General features: G+C 34.3%; 4 protein-coding genes across 6 annotated transcripts; all 4 read right to left on the reverse strand.

Moving 5' to 3' along the window:
- Window positions 1-27: 27 nt before the first annotated feature.
- LOC114880832 (multiple epidermal growth factor-like domains protein 10) lies at window positions 28-2,489 on the reverse strand. Its single transcript, XM_029197270.2, has 4 exons — window positions 1,949-2,489; window positions 551-688; window positions 295-426; window positions 28-185 (listed from the first exon to the last, which is right to left on the reverse strand). Exons 1-4 carry the CDS (start codon window positions 1,995-1,997, stop codon window positions 118-120), a joined length of 387 nt encoding a protein of 128 aa, XP_029053103.1. The 5' UTR covers window positions 1,998-2,489; the 3' UTR covers window positions 28-117.
- Window positions 2,490-3,098: 609 nt separating this feature from the next.
- Window positions 3,099-5,531, reverse strand: LOC114880822 (suppressor APC domain-containing protein 2). 2 transcript variants are annotated; one of them, XM_029197251.2, is made up of 5 exons: window positions 4,286-5,531; window positions 3,924-4,070; window positions 3,640-3,852; window positions 3,428-3,570; window positions 3,099-3,349 (listed from the first exon to the last, which is right to left on the reverse strand). In XM_029197251.2, exons 1-5 carry the CDS (start codon window positions 5,114-5,116, stop codon window positions 3,343-3,345), a joined length of 1,341 nt encoding a protein of 446 aa, XP_029053084.2. In that variant the 5' UTR covers window positions 5,117-5,531; the 3' UTR covers window positions 3,099-3,342. The 2 variants fall into 2 exon arrangements, with proteins under 2 accessions (XP_029053084.2, XP_029053085.2); XM_029197252.2 differs by having other exon boundaries at window positions 3,423-3,570.
- Window positions 5,532-14,905: 9,374 nt separating this feature from the next.
- Window positions 14,906-18,227, reverse strand: LOC114881738 (serine/threonine-protein phosphatase 2A catalytic subunit alpha isoform). Its single transcript, XM_029198590.2, has 6 exons — window positions 17,951-18,227; window positions 17,046-17,255; window positions 16,705-16,968; window positions 16,462-16,634; window positions 16,235-16,342; window positions 14,906-16,166 (listed from the first exon to the last, which is right to left on the reverse strand). The coding sequence occupies exons 1-6, from the start codon at window positions 18,050-18,052 to the stop codon at window positions 16,094-16,096; spliced, it is 930 nt and encodes a 309-aa protein (XP_029054423.1). The 5' UTR covers window positions 18,053-18,227; the 3' UTR covers window positions 14,906-16,093.
- A 2,069-nt stretch (window positions 18,228-20,296) lies between these two features.
- LOC114881736 (protein phosphatase 1 regulatory subunit 7) lies at window positions 20,297-22,086 on the reverse strand. 2 transcript variants are annotated; one of them, XM_029198589.2, is made up of 5 exons: window positions 21,824-22,086; window positions 21,657-21,745; window positions 21,359-21,555; window positions 20,811-21,282; window positions 20,297-20,750 (listed from the first exon to the last, which is right to left on the reverse strand). In XM_029198589.2, the coding sequence occupies exons 1-5, from the start codon at window positions 21,840-21,842 to the stop codon at window positions 20,577-20,579; spliced, it is 951 nt and encodes a 316-aa protein (XP_029054422.1). In that variant the 5' UTR covers window positions 21,843-22,086; the 3' UTR covers window positions 20,297-20,576. The 2 variants fall into 2 exon arrangements, with proteins under 2 accessions (XP_029054422.1, XP_029054421.1); XM_029198588.2 differs by having other exon boundaries at window positions 21,657-21,748; window positions 21,824-22,083.
- Window positions 22,087-23,890: the final 1,804 nt, after the last annotated feature.

The raw sequence follows: 23,890 nt of genomic DNA on the forward strand, positions 1-23,890 counted from the left end.
TGTCTACTATGTATGTACAAAGATGTGTAAATTTTCCCAAAATATGTTTATTTTTTTTGTACTTAACATACTGAATGTATTCGATTTCGAATAGATGAGAAGGCAAAACATTGCAGATCAAATTATAACACACTCATAAGGGAATGGTCCTCGAAAGCGTTGATTATTATTTGGTCCCGGACAAGCTGTAAAACATAATGATTATTTTATTGGATGAATTTTTTTTTTTTTTTTTTTAATGCTATTCCAGTAGTTTATTCTTAACACGAAGCTGTGAAATTACTAATTGCTTACGTTTATCACAATGTGATCCGTAGTAACCAGTACCTTCGCAGCGACATTTAAACCCAGGTTCGGAAGATATTTGCAAGCATGATCCCCCGTTCATGCAAGGTTTTGACCTGTAGCATATATCTCCACGCCTACCTGTAAAATTGTTTAATCATAATAAAAATTAAGCATTCTTCCTATAATAAAAGCTAGCAATTTACATTTGCTGAAACATTTTTAATTTTAACATCGCAAATTAAATTAACAGGTAAGTCAATACCTCTTAACGCTTCTTTACAGTCTTCGTTATTATTGTATCTGTATTCAGCGGAACATCCGTAACCGCACCTGCATTGCGCGTTATAAATACGACACCCATATTGCATTTGATCCAAATCACAAGCTTGTGATAATGTACCTGTTATCATATAAAATAATTCAAATATTTTAACGAACATAATAATATATACAACTTACGATAATCGAGCTGTAATTAATTATTAAGTAAGAATGTTTTATGTTTTAAGTTTTTTCTTACTTTATTTTAATAAATGTCTGAAAAATCAATTAATTTTGTTCTTATTTCACGCGTTCTTTCATTGAAAAGAAGAAAAATGATGAGAATAATAAAGGGGTAAAATAAAATTTGAATTTCTTAAAAAAAATTATATTTATATATTTCAGTGAACGTTCTATATACATAAATGTATATCTAGTGAACGTATCTGCAGCTTATTTACCCTGAAGAGATAATGAAACATACCGGAGGCAAGTATTTGTACCGGATATGTTCATTGCACTTCCCACTTGTCCAAATTGATAAATGTTTAACGAGATAGAGAATGATTGTGTGGGTTAATTGAATTTTGGGTATAAAATCTCTCTTTCTTCTAGCGTAGTTCGGTCTGAAATATTCTCATTATTTTTTCTTCTTATCAACACCACTAGTCATTCACTATAAATGATATATTTCGCTAAGTAGAATCAGTTAGAAGAGACGCGAAACGTTGTGCATCATCGAAAGTACACTCCGTTATCAAGACACGTTATCTGACCACTCGGTGAATGAACCGAGACATGTTTCTTTCAAATAAATGAGAATCATTTATTTTACTCTGAATGAATTACCATCGCGAATTAAAGAAACCATAATAACCGTATTTCTTCAAGATATTCTTTTAACAACGGTGAATTCAATTTTCTGTAATTAAGCTTAATACATCGAGGACTTCGTATTTTACGGAATCGATGGATCTTGTAATTTTTAATTTCTTCTTATAACGAAAAAAAATAAATAGAAATAAATTAAAAAATGTTAACATACAAAGTTACATATCAATTAAATACTCAATTTATTTACAATTAATTTCATTACGGAAGTTATAAGTAAAGAAGTAACTTAACTTGTTATTTACACAGGAATAAAAAGATATGAATAAGGATAAAACAAGAAACGGATATAAAAACGCACGAAGCGTTTGGATTAATCTGTTTACCGAATTTAAAAGAATATATCTCTTCAGTCCGAGGGTATAAATGTTTATGCGAGTTAATTTTGAAACTAATGGATTTCCATAGAATATTAACTGTTAATTAAATACTAAGTTATTCGATAACACCCAAATCTGGATGAAATATATGAAATGGAAAAAAAAAAAAAGAAGAAACATGTTCATACCTATAATTACGAGTAGCAGAATTATTGGTGATACCAATCGAGGTAGCATGATGGGTTTAAAACCTTATACGCAGTCTGGGGGAGAAGCGTTCCGATAACGATAATCCAGATAATCGCAGAGAAGTTGGAAGACAGAGATCGACGACCGGCGCCTGCAGTTTGGCTTTTCCCTCGACTCTCTTTAAGGTCAAAGGTCGACCGTTCGAAAGGGGTTCTTTACGCATTCACTATCGTCAGGATAAAAATTCGTTGTTCGGTAGAATATGTTCTTCGTGACAACGAACAACTCTCCTCGTTGAGAGCGGCAACGTAACTGAACCGCCGACTCCAGGCAGCTGGAGGCAACTGCCTCTTCACGACTATTAACTAAATGTTTGTACGGACTAACGCGCCTAGGATGCCCATCGGACTCTACTGAAACCATGCGTGGGGTGTAAAATCGTCCGTTCGTTATACGACGCCAATATATTTAGCAGCTTGTCTAAAATTACAGTTTCCTCTGTCCTGCATGATTGACCGTGATTACTTTATCACTTCTCTGTGTATTTATATACTGTCTTAGATAAAAAAAAAAGGAATATAATTGTTTCATGAAATTGAAATGGTGTTCATTTGAAATTGACCAAATCTGATGTTTTATTACCTGAGTTTAGACCTACACAATTTGTAACAAGACCCTCTACAGGGTTTTCTTGAATAAACCACATGGTGGATAGGAAATATTATCAGCATTAAGGCTTGGAAATAACTGGAATTTTTTGTTTCCTAATACCTAAAATTATTAAATATAAGTGTATTAAACATTTTGTAAATGTATATTATATTTTTATGTTTATCGCGTGTAACGTATCTCTTATTCTTTTCTTTTCAAGGAAATTTGATGTAAATAGTAGCGTTGGACGATTAGGGAAACATGTATATTATCGCGTTTTAAAGTTCGATAACATTTGACATGAACGGTCATAATTCCGGAAGTAGATGTTGCTAACATCGAGGAATGTGAACAATTCGTGCGATTTCCTTCTAAAAATTGTTATTTGTAAGATACGTCTGATCAATGTTAAATATGTAATAGAGAAACATTAAATTGTACTAGCAAACAAAGATTATAATACCATAATAAAATTAAAAATTGGGTCAAGGCGGTTTATTAATAAGAATAATAATTTATTGAAGAAAACATAGTCTTTTGATTCTTGGACGGATTATACAAGTTTTAAGGCACTCAGTTCCCATTGTATACCTAAATTTGAGTACTAGCATTGCGAATATTTTACAAACATAACCTGAAATTCGAATGTAACGATTATTTTAATTTTTTTTTTAATATACCTATGTTTACATAAAAATTGGTATCTTCAATGGCATATCCTCTTGATGATAATTGAATATTTTTATATTCTAAAAAATAATATTTATATAAAATATAACTTAATGCTAGATATAATGATATTAAAATAATAACTGTTAGTACCTTACATGAATGTTTGATCATGTTGTTCATGAATCATTGTTGCCCGTCGAGATTGAATCATACCACTCTGCCTATTGTACAATTCTCTTACCAAATTGTCCTTTTCTTGTTCAAGTATTGCTATTCGTTGGCTTTTTTTACTAACTTCCTAATTTTCAATTATCACAAGTTAACTATAAACGTGATTGCTATGTAATACTTATCTGCGTACACTTACTTCGGTTAGTCTGTGATTTTGCTGCTTCAGCCTAGATAGCATATCTTGCTGAAGTTGTGTTGACGTTGGAGTACTAAGAAAGGCAAGATTCATGTGGAGGGGAAGTCCACCACGTTCCCAACTGCTTATTAATGCAGCTAAATGTCTATTAACTTCCAATACCCGCGCACGTTGTAACTCTAAACGTTCCTGCTGCGCTTCTGTCCACTGTTCCTAAAACATAAAACGTATGTTAGTGGAAAATAATTAAAGCAATTTTATAGAATCTGGAACAGATTCGATACCACGTGAGATCCCATACGCCCGAGATGTTTGATTTTTTCCTGAGTAGCAGAGATTTGTTTCAAATACCATTCTCTGGCTTTATCTACCGCAGCTAGACCTTGGAGCAATACATCTTTTTCTTGTTCAATTTGTTTCATTCTCTTCATCTAAAAATAAAAATATTATCAAATAATTTCATCTACTGAAAACGAGAAAACAGGCTTCCCAACTGGTATAATTTGTCCAAGTATCATAGAAGCTCAGCGTATGATGAATATATTAAGCATAAATTTTATTGCTATCTACGTGTTAATAGTCACTTAATTTCAAGCATACCCACAACCGATTATTAGTTGGGAATCCTAGAGGAGAACATCTTTACCATATTGTAATCAATACCATTCTGCAACGTATGGCGTCTAGGTTCTCTGCGTCGATTTAATGGTTTCTTAGGTTGCAAACCAACTTGATTATTTTGTAAATCAACCGCTTTACCATCTCCCAATATTCGGGTTGGTCTCAACAATGTTCTAGCATCTGATCTATAGTTTACCGCTGGCAATTGTCTTTTATCTAAAGCCTTATCATCGTTCATCAACAAACCCATTTGCCAATTTTGTAGCACAGTTCGAATTTCGGATTTGTCAAAATTTCTATCCGAATTGGTAGTCCTAGCTTCTAACGCAGCACCTGTTCTAGGAGGTTTCGGTGGTCCATACGCTTTGTTCAGTTTTGATTCCATTAACTCTAATTGCGCATGATTAGTTTCCTTTCGACCTGCTAATAACTGTGGCATACTTAAAGTACGTTGCTGAGATATAGCATTATTTGGTCTAATAGTTGCAGTGTTTGGAGATGTCCATGTTGTCTTGTTTTGACTATCAGGTATAAGAATTGGAGCAGATGGTGGTCTATTCGGTTGACTATCGTGTTTCTTAGAATCAGATTCAGCTTGTATTTGCAATAAACATATCTTGAGTCCTGTGCAAAACCTTTCGAAAGATAATAAACCATTAGGCGGTGTAACTTTTTTAAGGCTATCTAAAACACCTTTAGGAAGCCCTTGAGTTCCATCGTCTTGCCATCTGCCTTCTATATCCGAAAATTTGACAAAGCCTGTATTTTGATCATCCATTATATCAAAAAGAGTACGCATAGCGCTAACAAAATGTTTTGGCAATCCATCAGCGCCCGAATTTTGTATTTGCGCCATGTTTATAAATAAACGTACTCAAAGTATGATTATTAAAGACAACATACGTTCATTTAGACACCAGATTAATACATTACCCTCCTGGTAGGAGAAGGTACATTGTCTTTTTAAGGAATGTTTGTTCGATCAATCATTTTTCTAGTTAACCATTACTTTACTTGTTGGATTAACTTTCTTTCCGTTGTCCAACATTTATTAATGCGTACTTAAAAAATATCAAAAAAATTATGCCTGTCATTGAATGCTTTTTAGATGCATTTTCTCCTTCCCTCCTTGTCAATAAAATTTACTTTTCTTCTAAGATAACCTCTTCAACTTTCATTCGTATGCAACTATACATATGCAAGCGCAATCGATGAGACAGGTGGTTTCGACTGAAGGTGTAAATGTATGTACAATATCAATCATAGTGTCCGTTCGTCTAGTGAAAAAGCACTAAAGGGGAAGGTGCCCCTACCACCGGGTCACGCGTGAGCGCGCAGCCATTATGCCTCGTTCGCATGAGAAATACCTTTCTATTTTAGGAGAAAAGAAATTTTTTCAAATAAATGCTTAGTCGGAGAAGTGAGGCAGTTCATTCCTCAACGAGTAAAATATATAACCAGCACCATTAAAAACTCGGTTGTCAAAATAATTAATTGCATTGAGCCTCGGACGGCGAAGGTGGCTCCCTCCGCCCTGTAGGATGGTGCACGAAACTGCGAACGCAGACCGTGATTCCATACCAAACCGGAAGCTGCATAAGAGCCTCTCTCTCGCACTGTAATTTCTGTCCTTGTTTAGCCCCATTTCACTCCGACTCCAGGCTCGTCGAATGCCATCCTTGTCGCTTCGCTTACGCCGACATAGCGCGAAACCGCCCCTCGTTCGAATGCCTCGATTACTTCTTAGCCACTTAAAAATTGTTTAAACTATTACAGAAAGTTGTATACGAAAAAGTTTAAACACTTGAAAATGAAAATAGTAAATGGTCTGTTGTTTAAGACACTACAACGTGTTACGAAATATAACGGTACGGTCTGTTTTTATTCTGTTATTTGCAGACGGTAACTGATATAAAAAGGTTTTTGGGACAATTATTGTTGTTGTTAATCCCATTTATCGTTTTCTTTAATCAAAAGCTCTTATTTATTAACCCGATTAAATATTATTATAAACAATTACTCTTTACATTATATTCTTTTAACATTTGTATCTAAAATAATAATTCACGTTAATTAAGATTGATTACTATTGAATACAAATGATTTTAAAAATTATCTGTTACCTACATGTAGAGAAAGTGGAGAGGAACGAGGGGAACTGGATATTTAATTGAAGATTTTTATTATAGAGCTGCATCCACGTTCAAGATTCTAGTGGCTCTGAAAAGAGCCGTTTGTTTGCTAGTTTCGTGACTCTCTCGTGACTGGAAATCCAGTTTGATGATTTCGTATCACGAATTCGTCACGAGGACGCGGGGTGGACCTCTGTGCTACACTACGCTGAGTGTACTTCGCCCATCAAAATAATATCGTCATTGCTGAAACAGACAGAAACAGAATTTATTAAGCACAAAACGTGACAAAAATTAAGAGTGCGAATTCCAAGTATTTATAGCCGTCTTACCATTTCTGAGGTCACTGCCTCGCCTGTATCCAGTGAAATCATGCTCGGTGACCTGTTGAACCTTCACGTGATCGATAAGGATCGTTCAGATTCGGTGGGAGTATAATTGGCAAAGGGAATATTCTTCCTTTTGCCAGTTCCACTCCCGCCGAGTCTGAACGATCTCTATATCTCATATTTGGTCCAGTATCCTTTGTTCTCCACAACTTGCGTCAGTCGATCAGGGATGGACTTAAACAAATTGGAGAAGAAGTGCGGGTTGATCCGGAGTTCCTCCCAGATGCGCACAGCGTGACTGACCAAAGAGATCCGTGTCCTCTCATGGCCAGAAAGCCACCTTCTCTCAATCTCACTCCAAACATTTTCAATGAGATTGAGGTCCGGTGACTTGGCCGGCCAATCGAGGACGATGATCTCCGGATGTTGGTCGAACCAGTGTTGCACGATGCGGGAGGTGTGCACCGCACTCTTGTCTTGGACGAATCGAAAGGTGGGCATGTCCTCCTCGGAATACATCGCGCGAAGACTCGGGAGGAAAAAGTCTTCCAAAATTTCAATGTATTCCTCAGAGTTCATTTTGGACGACACCTCGATCAATTCTCCAAGTGAATTTGAGGTGATCCACCCTCACATCGCGCAGTTGACTCGACCTTGTCGATCGCTGTGGACGACATACTCCGGATCAAGCCGCTGGTTTGGCGGTCGCCATACGTGGACTCGACGATCAGGTGCCGAGGAGAACACCTTCTCGTCAGTCCAAATTGTGCGATCCCATTCTTCCGGCGACGTCGTTAGCTCTTGCAAAGCGAAGCCCACACGGGCTTCGCGGTGTTGTTGCGTCAAAGCCAATTTCCGCGCCGACCGATAGCACCTTAAACCTGCTTCGTAGAGGCGGCGTCTAGCGGTCGACGCGGAAATTGGCAAACCAAGATAATTACTGGCTTGTGTCGCCGGAAGAAAGGGATCTTCAGCAATTTCGCCGACGAGTGCCGTGTCCTGTTCGACGGTAGTCCTCTTCGACACCTGTCGTGGTCCATAGCGACTTCCAAGCCCTTCTTCTCCTCCTTCCTGCCATCTCCTAATCCACCGACGCACAGTTGTGGAGCTACATCCTACCCTCTCAGCTATTTGCTGAATAGTCCACCCCGCGTCCGAGTATAATGTAACTATTCTTATGCGCTGTGCAAGAGATGTTCTCTGATCCATATTCAACAGGTCGACTGATTGATTGCTGTGTAATCTCCCGTTAATATAGCTTCTATTTCCGGGGGGGGGGGGGAGGTTCTTTCCAAGAAACAGCGTATTGTCTGCGTTTTATTTTTTTTATGCAACGCAGTTACACATTTACTGGTCATCGAACGAGCCACACGTGCAAACACCAGGCATCTCGAACGAATTTGCTTCCGGTATCATGTTTTGTTTGTTTGACACTGTTCTTCTAGGTTCCAGTCCTTCTATCGCATACTAATTGTGTTTTGGAAGTTATTAATTTTTTACAGTATACATTAATTGAAGGTTTCAAACGTAGGAACTCTTTTATTAGATACACAAGCATAAAAACAAAAAGGAAAGGAGTGTATGTAAATCATTCGTGACAGATGAAAAACGTTATCCGTCGGATAATTTGTTGTTACACCGATCTGATAAAAGTGAATGAAATCGTAGCGTAGGCCTGAGCAACAGGTTGTTATGAATGCTCGCTCGTTTACTCGCACAACTCTCCCTCGCGAAATATTGCTGATTCGCGAGTCACGAAACTAGCAAACAAACGGCTCTTTTCAGAGCCACCAGAATCTTGAACGTGGATGCAGCTCTATAATAAAAATCTTCAATTAAATATCCAGTTCCCCTCGTTCCTCTCCACTTTCTCTACATGTAGGTAACAGATAATTTTTAAAATCATTTGTATTCAATAGTAATCAATCTTAATTAACGTGAATTATTATTTTAGATACAAATGTTAAAAGAATATAATGTAAAGAGTAATTGTTTATAATAATATTTAATCGGGTTAATAAATAAGAGCTTTTGATTAAAAAAAACGATAAATGGGATTAACAACAACAATAATTGTCCCAAAAACCTTTTTATATCAGTTACCGTCTGCAAATAACAGAATAAAAACAGACCGTACCGTTATATTTCGTAACACGTTGTAGTGTCTTAAACAACAGACCATTTACTATTTTCATTTTCAAGTGTTTAAACTTTTTCGTATACAACTTTCTGTAATAGTTTAAACAATTTTTAAGTGGCTAAGAAGTAATCGAGGCATTCGAACGAGGGGCGGTTTCGCGCTATGTCGGCGTAAGCGAAGCGACAAGGATGGCATTCGACGAGCCTGGAGTCGGAGTGAAATGGGGCTAAACAAGGACAGAAATTACAGTGCGAGAGAGAGGCTCTTATGCAGCTTCCGGTTTGGTATGGAATCACGGTCTGCGTTCGCAGTTTCGTGCACCATCCTACAGGGCAGAGGGAGCCACCTTCGCCGTCCGAGGCTCAACGCAATTAATTATTTTGACAACCGAGTTTTTAATGGTGCTGGTTATATATTTTACTCGTTGAGGAAAGAACTGCCTCACTTCTCCGACTAAGCATTTATTTGAAAAAATTTCTTTTCTCCTAAAATAGAAAGGTATTTCTCATGCGAACGAGGCATAATGGCTGCGCGCTCACGCGTGACCCGGTGGTAGGGGCACCTTCCCCTTTAGTGCTTTTTCACTAGACGAACGGACACTATGATTGATATGTACAGAATAGACACTATTAGACACGTGTTGAGTGTGTTGCGAGTGGATTTCAGGTGTCTCGGGATTTTTTGATATTTACAACGTGGGTAAGGTGCCCGTGGAGCGCTAAAGCACTCTGCTCGCGGCGCGGGTTTTAATAAAATACACTTTGAATTTAAGAAAAAATAATAGTTTGTATTTCTTTATTCTTTCCAACAATTTGACTCAAGTCGGGTTGAAGCTTCGAATCGTTCTGAGCTTGGCGGTGAAGATCCTCGATCGATGTTGGCTGCCATCCCCTCCTCGCTGGATCCTGAATCCTCCCTCAGGATCATCCCTGGTCCAATGGTGGAGGGGCCCATCCCTGTCCGGAGGCGGTTCCTCTCCCTGGCTTCGGTCCACCCTTGGGCGAGCGGAAGATGGTGGTGCTCCGCCAAGACTCGAGAACGATTCTGTGCACACGTGCTAAGAGAAAGCGTGGGATCCAGAGAGAACGGAAGATAAAAAGGTCTCGCGCTAGCGAGCCAAGGCAACCCTTAAGAAAATTTACGACCTTCTGTAAATAAGCAGGATGTCAAAGAGACTTCGACAGTTTCAAGAACCAACATGATATTCGTTAAAGCCGGGTATCCACCAGTATCAAACGCCCGTATCGTATCACCGTTCCGAACCCCTTTGAATAGGCAGACGTTGCCTCGTTGCATGCCACGGCGTGCTACGGCTCGGACAATAGTTCTTCGTGTCTTGAAATAAACTCCTATAGGCGAGAAGTTTCGATTTGCTGCATGCTGTTTCTTTAGTGTAATTATCCAAACCATATCGTGTTTGGTATGATTTTAATCAGAAAAACGTCACAAATATCTTGGTAACAGTTTTTTAAGAAAAAAATGAAAAATAACAAAGTTCAGTCGTTGCATTAGTATTATCTCACTGATGTATCCAATTCCAAATCATATTATCTCGTGCCTCAAGTGTCATGTTTCCACTTGACATTGCATTCAGGGCCTTCGCCTGGGTATGTTGTTTTTACGTTTCAAGTGGTTTCCGAACCAATCCTTTGAACGACAAGAAACCGACAATTTTCGGATCGGCCCGTTCCTTCGCCTCCGTATCACAGACCAATAGAACTTTCGATACTCGGCAACGGAAAAATCTCTGGAAAATTAACATTGTCCTTTTTCAATAATCACACAGGTGATTATTAACATTGCTCTTTTATGTACAGCGTAGCACCGAAGATAATTGATCTGTTTAAATATATTTAGACGATAAAATTTGTCTAAATTAAATTAGATTAAATTCATAAATAATTTAATCGCTTTTGAAATGAATCCAATAATACCGCAAGATTTCAAATAAATTGAAACCCAAGTGACGGCACGAAACGCTATGTCAAGTGCCAACGCATGAACCTTTCCTTCGATGCAACAGCAAAGAATCGACAAATTTTTCGGATGGATCCGTTGCCTCCGTACCTTTGGAACGCCACGCAGCAAAACGAAACTCCTCGCCTGTAGTGGCCCAGTCCTATTGCCTAACCGTTTATATCAAGAAACGAAGAAATGTTGTCCGCGCCGCAGCATGCCGTTGCATGCAACGAGGCAACGTCTGCCTATTCAAAAGGGTTCGGAACGGTGATACGATACGGGCGTTTGATACTGGTGGATACCCGGCTTAAGAGTAACGAATTAGATACGGCCCGCAATAAATTAGTTTCTTAGAAATTTCAAGTGTGACAGTCTTATTTTTTCGGATTTCCAACTGTCTTCCAGCACAATTACATGAAAGTTTTACAATGTCTTATCTATTGTTTGTTTATTCCTTTGAATTTTGGCTCCTAATTTATGGGCATTGATATAACATAATGCAGACATGCTGCAGTCATACTCTTATGGCATCGTCGCCATATTACATTTCATTCAACATTTGCGATTACAAGTTTGCACCTAAATTCACACGATATTGCACAGATACATACAGGTGAGGTTCGCAACAATATTTGGATATTCCCAACAATATCCAAAAATCCATGGATAACTAAATCCACACGCAACAACTTACTCTGTGCCCACGTTATCACAGCCGACTCTAGTACTAGCCGTGCTGAAGTAAAAATGGCAACACCGCGGGAGTCCGGTCTGAATATATCAACATCTAACCCTACTCTATCTGCCTCCCGGACTCCCAGACTCCCAGCCAATCAACGTCGTCGGACTCTCGGCTACTCTCTGGACTTCACATAACCTCTTTGGTTTCGTTCCAATAATTTCGCTTGTTTCAAGGTTTTTATTCACTTATATACACGTTTATCAATTCTTAAATGTTTCAATTTGATCCAAAGATGGTCTCATTTTGCTTCATACCTAAATTTTCTTGAAACCACTGTAAATATTTCAAATATCATGCTTCACAACACCAAACTACTTCGAGAGTACACAAAATTTATATTACATTTATAACAATTTTATACTACCACATCACTTCTACTTGCCATAGTTGCAACGTTTATGTATTGTTTATACATAATTAATACAAAATAGCGTATATTACTACAGCTTTTAATTAAAAAAGACAGTAATTACAATTCCGAGCACAGGACTCTGTTTTTGAAAATAGGACTCCCGATTGTCACGTGAGCGGTGTTGCCACGTTGTTCAGCATGGCTAGTACTAGAGTCGGCTGTGACGTTATAACATCCCAAAATCCCTAGATAACTAATCCACACGCAACATACGCATAGCGGAAATCGTTTAAATTTTCTGTTTCATATTCTATGGGCAAAGTTCTTTTAATTTTTTGGAGCAACTGTCATTGTGCTGAAGATCTTTTATAATAAAATATTTATAAAATATTTATAATAAAATAAGGCTAGGTTTTGCATGGATCCCCAGCCATGAGGGCATTGAAGGGAATGAGAGGGTCGATTTAGTAGCGGGTGGGGCAACGTATGGGGAGGAAATGTACGAGCATGGTTTAGTAGAAAAGGACGTAATGAATTATATAATGAATAGCGCGTGGGTCAGAAATTTTGACAGAGCAAAAATAAAGGGTGAATCGAAGGGAATAAAGTACTTCAACATGGAAAACAATAATGTAGGCTCAAAAAAACCATGGTTTGATGGGATAAATGGGTTGGGAAGGGGAGACATGGTTAAATTGAGTAGGATTAGGGCTAATCATTTTAATTTGGGAGAATCGCTATTTAGGAAAAACCTTTCAAATGTAAAGGGGTGTGTATGTGGTGCGGAGTTGGAGTCTATTGAACACGTAATTTGGGAATGTGATAGGTTTTTGGAAAATAGAGAGGAACTAAATAGGTTCCTAATTTCAAAAGGTTTCCCGGAGGGGGCTGATATTATAGAAATGTTAATGGGGGGTGACTTGGGAGTAATAAAGCGTATTTCCAGGTTCCTAAACAAACTGGGAAAAGTTATATAAAGTATGAAAGAAGTCATGCAACTGTGAAATATGAAAGCATATGTAACAGGTTGTGTAGGAATGAGAGACTAAAAAGTTTGGAGGAATGGTATTATATTGTCAAAAAGAAAGAAGTTAGAAATAAGGGGTAGGTAAAGCATTTGTAAGCAAGGATAAGAAATATGATGTAAAAGTTGTAAATTTATATTTTGGCGCTTTTGTTATTAGGCTATATAGGGGGCGTGTTCCCCTGAAACGCCATCTTGGGCCAAGCCCAAGAAAACCTAAATACAATACAATAATAAAATAAGTTACCATGCAAAAAGTATTTGAAGGAATTATGTAATAACAAAAATAACACAAGATAAATATTGGATAAGTATTTATTACTTAAACGATATCTGTAGTCACTGTTGATGACCACGGTTTCTACAGCGGGGATGGTTGTATTAGTCATGTCGGTATCGGTAGAATTCTATGTATTCTGCGAAAGTTTTTAATTAATATCTCCAAAACTACTGGGCTGATGTGGATACCGTTTTAAATTTGGAGTCTTCCCCCTCCCCCGGGGCAATTCAAATAATAATGTTTTTTCGTTAATTATTAAATTTGAAATATTTATTTTTCATTTTTAACTATTTCTTAATAAATGTTTATTTTTGTACATATCTGGGTATTACTAAAATTATGTAATTTATAAATATGATTTTAATCCATAAAAATTTATCTATTTCTATAGAAACTTATTTTTAAAGTCTTTATATTAGAATACATGTGAATAATTATTTACTCATTGTTAGTAATCTGACAATAAGTCTTGCTCATATTGTATGTTCTGCATTACAGTAGTTTAATGTGTAAAAATGATATAAGACTCCCTAAATTTGATAACATTTTTTTATTTCTCTAGCTTTGTTTATAATGAGACGACATAATATCAGTTCATGGCATACTGTTTTTGCTTCTGCAACATCTGTGTAAATACAGATTTTAATACACCAAGTCTAAAAAAGGGAAAGATACTAAATGTTAAAAACCAAGTGCACTTATGTAAAACGCAAATATTTGTAGCATTTCTTTTGATTGATACATATAAAGTATTGCAAAAAAATACAGTAAAAAATGTTATCTGAAATTGATATATACAATGTAATATGTATGCAGTATATAATAATTATATACAGGCATGAACTAATTAAATTCTCCTGAATTTATTTACAAAAGTGAATTAACTTTGAAATTGAATTTATGCATGTGCATTGGTGATCAATCAGTCAACTTTAAATAAAAACATACTTTCCAATTTACATTAATTCGAATCTATATAATTATTTGTTGTAAAAATCTGCATGTAGATACATAAAGTTGAATATTTAGTACAAAATTTTAAGTGGAACAGAAGAAAATATTGATACTTGGTCTTTACAATTAAAATGTTGCATTATTATAAATAAAACTTTATAAACAAAAGTTATTACTCTTAGCAAGTATTCGTATTGTATTGAATCTAATAGCTAATATGTTTGATTCTAGTATTGAAACGTATCTATTAAATAAAATATTTGAGGGAAATAATAAATAGAGCAAGTATAAAATTAATAATATAAATTCTAAAAGCTAGTACTGATTTTTTTTCTCTAAGACATGTTCCTCCTTTGCTTTTTTGTTATAATACTATTTATAATTTTATTACTTTTCATAAATCAAAAATACATTTAATATATAATATATAAAACAAAAATGAAAAAGAAAAATGCTTAGCTCTGCATCATGCAGAAATAATTGATGTATCCACGATATTATGGTTTCTGTACTGTTTTCTTTGTTTCGTTTTAGATTTACAGTCTTCATAAACTGCTACCATGTACATCTATACATTTCATTTTATTTTTTTCTCACTTTATTGCTACTACTATATCGTTTCATTATGCATATGTCAAATTATTGTTGTGAAAGCATGTATTCTGCGAATACATCCAATGTTCATACAATATTTGTATCGATAAATACGAATGATCTGACACAACACATTAAGTTCATTTAACTTGCATTACACATGTTTATTTATCAGAAGCATCATTTTATATCTATTAATTAGTAAAAAAGTCATTGGTAGGTTCACAAGCAATTAACTTTCAATTTAATGATCATGAATGCATGAATTTATTCAGTATAAAGTGTGTGTTTCACTTAGGAAATCTTGACAGGATTGATGCAAGTGTTCTAATTAATTATATAAATTAAGATGACCCAAGAGGATTATATTTGTATAAACATTTAAAAATTATATGTATTTGAACAAATAAGTTTGAAAAATTAAACTAGAAAATGAACTTAATCGATAAGCCTTTTTGCTAATGTAAGTTATATTTTCATTATTGCTATAAAAATATGATATATACAAATTATATTTTGATCTATTCGATAAAATAACAGCAAAATTATTGAGTGCTATGATTCTGATGAATTATTATGTGTAATGCTATATTACAATTATCAAAGAAATCTATTAAAGAATTTATTAAATTACTTATACGGCACAACTGAAACATGCCCAATTTACAGTTGCATCAACCCTCTTTGTATTTCCTTTAAGTGGAACATTTCATGCTCCATTCACACTAATAATTATGTGACACTCTTAAATATAAATTATAATCATTTTGGTATGCTTTTTGAAACCTCAAACAACATTATTTCTATTCAATATAAGCAACAAATAATTTTGCTTGTATAAACAGTTACCAATAAATTAATATTTGTTCAAGGTTTCAAAACAACAATAACATGCACATTTCTTGTTCACACTACTTATTATATTCAATCGGTGTAGTATGTTCATTTCATTTTTCTTTCCGATAATAAAAATACAAGCAGTATAATGAAGGTTGTAGAACTCAATGCTATACGCGAATTTTAATTGGTACGTGTGTACATTATTGTATGTTAATTTGTTTGTTTTTTTTTTCTATTTGTATACAATTAATGTTGTGTCTACATGTACGGTGTGGGACACACGCAAAGTATGTGGATGTGTGTTCCGTCTCTCAACAAGACACCACGAAGTGAGTCATGACATAATACTTGAGACTATAATGTAATGTGTAAGGATAGCTGGAACCTCACACTTTTATTGATCATAAATTATGTTCAGTGGCATTGCTATAAAGCCTGAATCATTTCCATACCCCTACCTTAATAGTTAACTCTGGGGTTTGGTTCTTTATAAGAAATAATCTGGTGTCCGCCTAGTAACATGTGGTTCTCCGCGTCTTGGAGCTGGATCAAATTGAAGGCTAAAAGAAAAAAATGGCAAAGGTTATTTCGAAATAACTGATTTTAAAGGCTGTTATTTAAAACTTACAATGAATATTTTAAAGCATCATCTAATTCCATGATTGCAGCTTGATTTCCACAACGATAGCAATAGTTAGGTGCTGAGAATATAGTTACAACATTACGATCATGACACCTGTAATGACAAATATATTCATGAGATACAACATTTTGTAACAATATATGTATAATATATCATAGAATACATTATATAATACAAACTAAATAATAAGTGAATAATTTCAATAAATATACCAATTGTAGCCCTCCATAACTAACTGATGTGCTCGTGACACTAATGTCAACCCATTAGAATGATTAAAAGTTTCTGAGATATCTTGTCCAAAAGTATACCCTGCCCCACGAGGAGAAATACCCCACCCTCCTCTATCATCTGGATCTGACCACAGAAGATCACACATTGGACCCTAAAAATACAAATAACTATATTTTTTACTCATTCTTTTCAATCTTAAGAGAATGAATATAAACACCAACCTCGTGTGGTACTTCTTGAAGACGATCTAGGGCACGTATGTGATCTAAAGTATCAATAGAAGGTGATAAACCGCCGTGTAAACAAAATATTTGACCATCCACTAATGCAGTTAATGGTAAATAATCGAACAGATCCGTAAAGAATTTCCACACATTCGCATTGCCATATTTACGTAAACATTCATCGTAAAATCCATATACTTGTGTTATTTGTCTGGATTCATGATTTCCTCGTAAAATAGTTATTCTCTCTCGATATCTGACCTATAGAAATAAAACTGATTCGTTAATCGAAGCGAATAAATTTTCAAATAATAGATAATTCCTATCGTACAACTTACCTTGAGCGCAACAAGCAAGGTAACAGTTTCAACAGAATAATAGCCACGATCCACATAGTCACCCATAAAAAGATAATTTGTATCTGGAGACTTGCCTCCTATTCTAAACAATTCCATTAAATCATGGAATTGCCCGTGTACATCTCCGCACACTGTTACAGGACATTTTACTTCTTGTACATTGGACTCTTTAGCTAAGATTTCCTTTGCCTAAAAAGATATGTTAATTCTCTCAATATGTATAATTGTATAATACATTTATCGAAAATTTTTAAATAATAAAATAAATTTATACAGTTTATTTGAATTTAATGAAAAATTATAAAATTATATGTTGATCATTTATTTCTCCTTTCATAGAACAAAATTTTTCATTTCATGTCTTAATTATACAAGTAAAATATACACAAACTTATTAAATAAGAAAGCAACATAAGAAATTTCGGTGTTAAATCACAGGTATGCTAGGCATTGAAACATAAAAATCAAAGTGCATCTTATATACTGGAAAAAAAATCTGAGTAAAGTAAAAATAAAATCGTTGGTTCATTTGACAAATCAACTAATTTTTCAAATACGAACAAGTTGTAAGTAGTAGAAACCTGAATAACAACGAAGATGGTCGTTTCGGCGTTCGATCATGATCAAATCAGATTTTCACGAAAATTGAAAATTTTGTAAAATCGCAATTTGTAAACAAATATCGATAGTTTTTTTTCTCCTAGACAATATCCAAACGTATAGCAATGAAATTTGTAATAACACATCAAAGCATGCTTACTGGTCTTGTAAAATACGATTAAATGAACATAAAACAGCGAAACAGAATGAATCGTGAAACAAAGCGAAAAAGATACTAATTTAAGAAGACACATAGAAATCAATAAAGATAATGAATATAATACCTTCTCGCAGAGAGTTTTTACTTGGCTTTCTGTTAGTTGTCGGCAGTCATTTAATTGTTCTATCCACTGGTCGAGTTCCTTCAACGATGCTTTCTCCTCCATCGTACGATTCTATGTCGAGTCTACGAATATTCCACACTCTTAGCACATGTAATAAAAGTGATGCGAGTCTCGTCTCGTAAACTAATTCATTCGGTTTTACTGAAAAAGCTTCTTAACACAAATATCCTGATCCAGCACACACTCACAAAATGGCCGATGCGAGTACTGACGGTGACGTCACATTCAATTCATGCGTGCTTCACTATCTATAACCTGGATTATCACATCGACCAATTACAATACGCGGTTATCCTATTTCAACCAATCACAATTTAATTTTACTATTGTCGTATGTATACCATTGTATACCTACTGTAATACCATTTTAACGACGGTGATTAGTGACATACGTCTTTTTCAGAAACATTAATTTTTTAGTGATGTATTAGAGTGAGATAAGATTCGATATAAATAAAAGAATTCTTTAACCACAAACGTATAAACGTAAAGGAATATTTAAATATAAAACCATTTACGAAACTTTACCGCTAATTTAATTCATATCGTATCATACATGTTGCGCATTTGTTTGTTACTATACGACATAAAAGCCCGCGAAATTGAATCGATGAGATACAATTCTGCGAACACTAAATATATGATTTTAAATATAATTCTTAGGATATATCAGACTTTTCATTTTAAATACAATTATGTAATAAATATAATTATTTGATCAAAGCACTTCATTCATAAAAAAATATTTTTGTGATTATATAAGACTGAATAAATAATTTAACTTTTCGGTTAAAAATAAATTTTTTAAAAGTGCGAGATAAAACAAGTAACTTTGTAAATATTGAAATATAATTTTATATTTCTATCTCTGACCCCTTTTTTAGAGAATGACCCATTACTGTCTAAGTATACACTTACGAATTTTACTTTCTGCCACTTATATTTTGTAACGTGGCGGAATGGTCGCTGCCGCGCTACTTCGCCTGGCGTTCTAGGCTTTATTCGTCCCTTTTTTCTTCGGGCATTTTGGTTTTGCCATTCTCCTTCTTTGATTCCTCCCTGGAGCTTGCCAAGGGAGACTCTACTTAAGGAGTCTCAACTTAGCAGACGCGTACAGTACTAGAGTCGGCTGTGACAGTTTAAGAATTATAGGGGATCTCAATAGCTAGAGACTGCTAAACAATAATTGTAAACAATATCTTTCATGATTAAATTAATTTCCAAAATAGTTTGAGAATCTTTTAGACTGTCAATTTTTAGAAATGACTTCACTTCTTAAATTCTTGTTGATAAAACGAATATATATGCAATATATACATATACAGAGGTCTATTAAAATCAAGAGAGAACAAACAGTGTCCTTTCTACAAAAGAATATTTTCTATTTATGATGGACAGGCAAAAGAGTATAAGTTGGAATTATCAGTTTTGTATAATACATACATATGTATTTAAAATGCAATGTAAAATCTGGTATTAGTTTTTGGCCTGAAAGTTGATAACTTATGTCTCATCCTGCTGATTTAGAATCATTCATACTGTTTTGACCAAAATTTGATTTATACTCTTTTGTTCACCCATGATAGATACAGGAATAAAAATGTTAAGCAATAATTCTACTATGTTTCTAAAATATACATTATATTAATAGGGATTGATAACTAAATACAAAAAATATTTTGCATTGTTAAAAGAAAATTACAGTTTTATTCTTCATTAATTAGCAAAATAGTTTTTAACTAGTAATATAGTAATATAATTCATTCTACTATAAAAAAAAGAAATTCGTAATAGTTGACAAATGTAATTTGTAAATTAAGAAATTTATCAAATATGTATTTATGTAATTTTAAAATTTTTAGCATGTACATTGATGAGCGCAAAATTACATTCTAACATGTAAGATTACTTAATGGGAGAATATATAGCATTTGAAGTTAACTGAAAACGTTATTTATATAATAAACGTTTTGTACAAATTAAGAAATTTGTAACAACATTGCAAACACATTGAGTATTCCATAATAAATACAGCATTGAAAATTAAACAATATCACTGAAAGATAAAGTTTAAATATCTTTGCCCAATTATTAATGTTTGATTATTATTACTTAATGAGTATTTTTGTTAATATACTTAAAATGTAAGTATATAGGAAATATCAAATATTCAAATATTGTAAGATAAACCTTAAATATGATGATCATAAAAAGAATTGCCCATTTTACAGTAAGTATTTTAAAGTTCTGGTTAAATATTAAAATAATTGTTTTATAAGACAGATATATGATTTCTTTATAAATTTATATTTTTAACTATTAAAATTGTGATTTATCTCCACCATTTCACAATACATTCACAAGGCTTAATAAAATGTAAAGTATAAGAAAGAGCATTGCCTTGTTGAGAAACCTTTCACATCTTTTATCTATAAGGTTAAGGCTACATTTTTAACTTTCCACTTTTTCTGAAAATAATCTAATCTTAAAACAATATTAAAACGAAATAAGTGATAGTATTAATAAATATAATCCGAATAATGATTGCTTTGTATTATTATAATATTTATCTGCAAAGTGTTGCATCTAACTGCATGAGCCATGGCAATAGCAATTTTATTTTTCTTCTGTAATTTGGATCTTTGGCAATTGGATTATGTTCTAGATAAACAGTTTGTAATTTCTTATTAGCTGTTAAATTTTCTACAGTGGTCCATTCTTCGATTTCATTATTATTTATCTATAAAATATAATAACAAAAAGTATAACTTTTTATTGTAAAATAAGATACCATTCTTACCCAAAATTCCTTCAAATCTTCAAGATGATCAATATTTTGAATTTTTTTAATTTTATTATTAGCTAAGTCCAATGTTGTTAGTTCGGAACAGTCAGATAATCCTTCAATACATGTTATTCCATTTTCAGACAAGTATAGCTGATCCAATTTCTTTAATTCATCTAAATTCTCTATTTTTGTAATACGATTACTTTGAAGACTCAATAATTGAAGACGTGGTAAATATTCTAAATTATCAATCTTTGTTACTTTGTTTTTACCAAGGAACAGACTTGTCAAACTATCAAGACCTTCAAGATTAACAATTTCTCGTATTTTGTTGTCACCCAACTCAAGAGTTTCAAGCTTCTTCAAATGTGACAGATTTTCAATGCACTGGATTTTATTTGAGGACAAAAACAATTTTTCTAAATTTAATAAGTTTTCTAATCCTTCTATTTTTTTAATACGATTAAAAGATAAGTCTAGGAGTCTGAAAAGATAATAATTCCATTTAATATTTGTACAAATTAATTACTGTAAAAAAATTAATTGTTCAAATTACGCACTCTAAATTTGTAAGGGCATCTAGATTTTCTATAACAATAATCTGATTATCCCTCAGCTCTAGTTCAACCAAAGTTGTAAGAGTATCTAGGTTCTCAATTTTCTTAATTAAATTCCATGTGAAACATAATCTATGTATTTTTCTTAAAGGTTCCAAATTTTCCAGCTTCGTTAATCTTGAATGATTGAAATCCAGTTCCTAAAACAGTAATAAAAACAAGTATATACTAAAAAAAAAGTATCAATATTTTTAAATTAGTGACATTAAAAATTAATATTAAAGGAATAATGAAAACAAACTTCGCTATCAGGATCTATGATAAGAATCTTTTCTGCATCTTCATTTTCATTTTCTTCTTCAACTTCAGCTGAGCTTTCAGTCTTATTGTCTTCTAAAACAGATATATTTTCAAGTATAACCATGATTTTGATGTTCATTGACCATTACAATACAATAAAAGTTATACCCTTGTTTGCCATTTTCATAAGCTTGATAATAACTTGAAAAATTAAATTTTTTTTAGTTTAAAACTGTGTAGAACAGTTTAATTAATTGTATCAGCTCCTACGAACAGAGCAATAAATACTGAACGAGTTACGTATGTATTGTTGGATTGGTGCGACAGTTTCAAATTGCATTACGTGTATATATATACATACAACTTTGATGAATTTTACATTGTCCTATATGTATGTACATACATATGTATTCCGATGCATGAGCACGCGCGTGTACGATGTGTGAACTGTGAGCATACATAAATATATAAATTGTTGTATCAACAATAAATATTCTCTATTATTCGTTTTATTATCATTATTAATAATAAAACAATTTGCATAAAATCATTTTATAGAAATTCTACTAAAAATACTAAAATAATTAAAATATGGTTAGTAAAAACTTACTATACAGGGAGGACCAGGATGGTCTCCCCACACGTTTTTCTCACTTATCATAGGCGATAGCGAAAAAAATGATAATGGGGGGTATTAAGGGTATTTATGCCGACCGACGGAAAATGTTATATTTTCAAGATGGCCGCCGGTTTTGGCGCCACATTCAAATTTATATTTTTTTCTTATGGAATGCGCGTATTTCGTATTTTGTTATGGACTGCCCTTATTTTTGTGTGTATAAATGAAGAAAAAGTTTATAATAAAAAGTTGACACTTTTCGAGATATTGACACTCAAAGTCGAAAATGGTTTTTAATTCATAGCTCAAGAACCGTGGGTCCTATCGACATGGAACTTTTTGCAATCGGTGACGCCAATGTTGACCAATAATACCATGGAAAAATTATTTCGATCAAGTTTATTTTTGTGGTCGAAAATCGATTTTTTAGTTTTCAACCCCCATTTTCTCGAAAAATTCAAATGGCACCCCCCGTATGTTGATGCATGTTTTCATTGCTCCTTTTATGAGGTTTCATAAAAGGTATTGGTTGATACACATTTTCCTATTGTTTTTCAAGTTATTTGCAAAAAACCGGGTTTTCGGGCAAATTTCAGCTAGTCATTGTTTTAAGTGCTTGTATGAATGCTCATCACAGTCATTAACAGCCTTATACTCATTCCCATCCCCTTATACCCGTATAAGGGTTTGTTCCCTACCTGGTAGTAACCTTTCGAGCTAAGTCTCGGATGGTAATTCAGATGTGTTTTTTGTGTAACAGAAAACTCAATATTCTTATTCAAAAATTTTATGTGGAACTTTAGTTTACAACCTATTTACAAGTGTTCGATTATAACTGGTGTTCGAAGTGACCGCCTTGCTCTTGTAGGCAAAGTTCTGCCCTCCGTAACACTGCCGACCTCACAACTTTTCGAATCATCTCCTCGTCGATTTGCCGACAAGCCTCTTTAATTCGGTGCCGCAGTTCGGCAACATTGCGAGGTGGGTGATGGCAGTCGTACACCTTGTTCTTCAGATATCCCCACAAAAAAAAGTCAAGAGGCGTCAAGTCCGGTGACCGCGGGGGCCACGCAACACTACCTCTTGTTCCAATCCAAAAGAAGTGGTTATCAAGGTAGTTTGTTACTATTCTGGCGTTGTGGCACGGTGCCCCATCTTGTTGGAAAATAAGGTCCCCCCTTATGTCCAGTGGGACATTTTGCAGGAGATTCGGCAACACATTTTGTAGAAAATCCAAGTAACGCTGCCCGGTAAGTGATCCATCAAAAAAGTAAGGGCCAATTATTTGGTCATTGACAATACCGCACCAAACATTTGTGGAAATTACAGTTTGGTGGCCACGTTCAAATTTTTCGCGCGGATTTTCCGCTGCCCATTTTATGGAATTCCGCCGGTTGAGCACTTCATTGTTGCTAAATTTTGACTCGTCAGTCCAGAGATGTTGCCTACAACATTAGGGTCAACCGCTAATGCAGACTGAAGCCACGCAATAAAATCAAGACGACGCATATCATCTCTGGGGCGCAAGCCCTGCACAAAGCAGGGATGGTATGCCCGATAACCTTCTTCTTTTAAAATTCTTTTAACTGAACTCCTTGATACCTCAGTCATAGCTG

The sequence above is a fragment of the Osmia bicornis genome, chromosome 5 (assembly GCF_907164935.1).
Source record: "Osmia bicornis bicornis chromosome 5, iOsmBic2.1, whole genome shotgun sequence".
NCBI classification, from domain to species: Eukaryota; Metazoa; Arthropoda; class Insecta; order Hymenoptera; family Megachilidae; genus Osmia; species Osmia bicornis.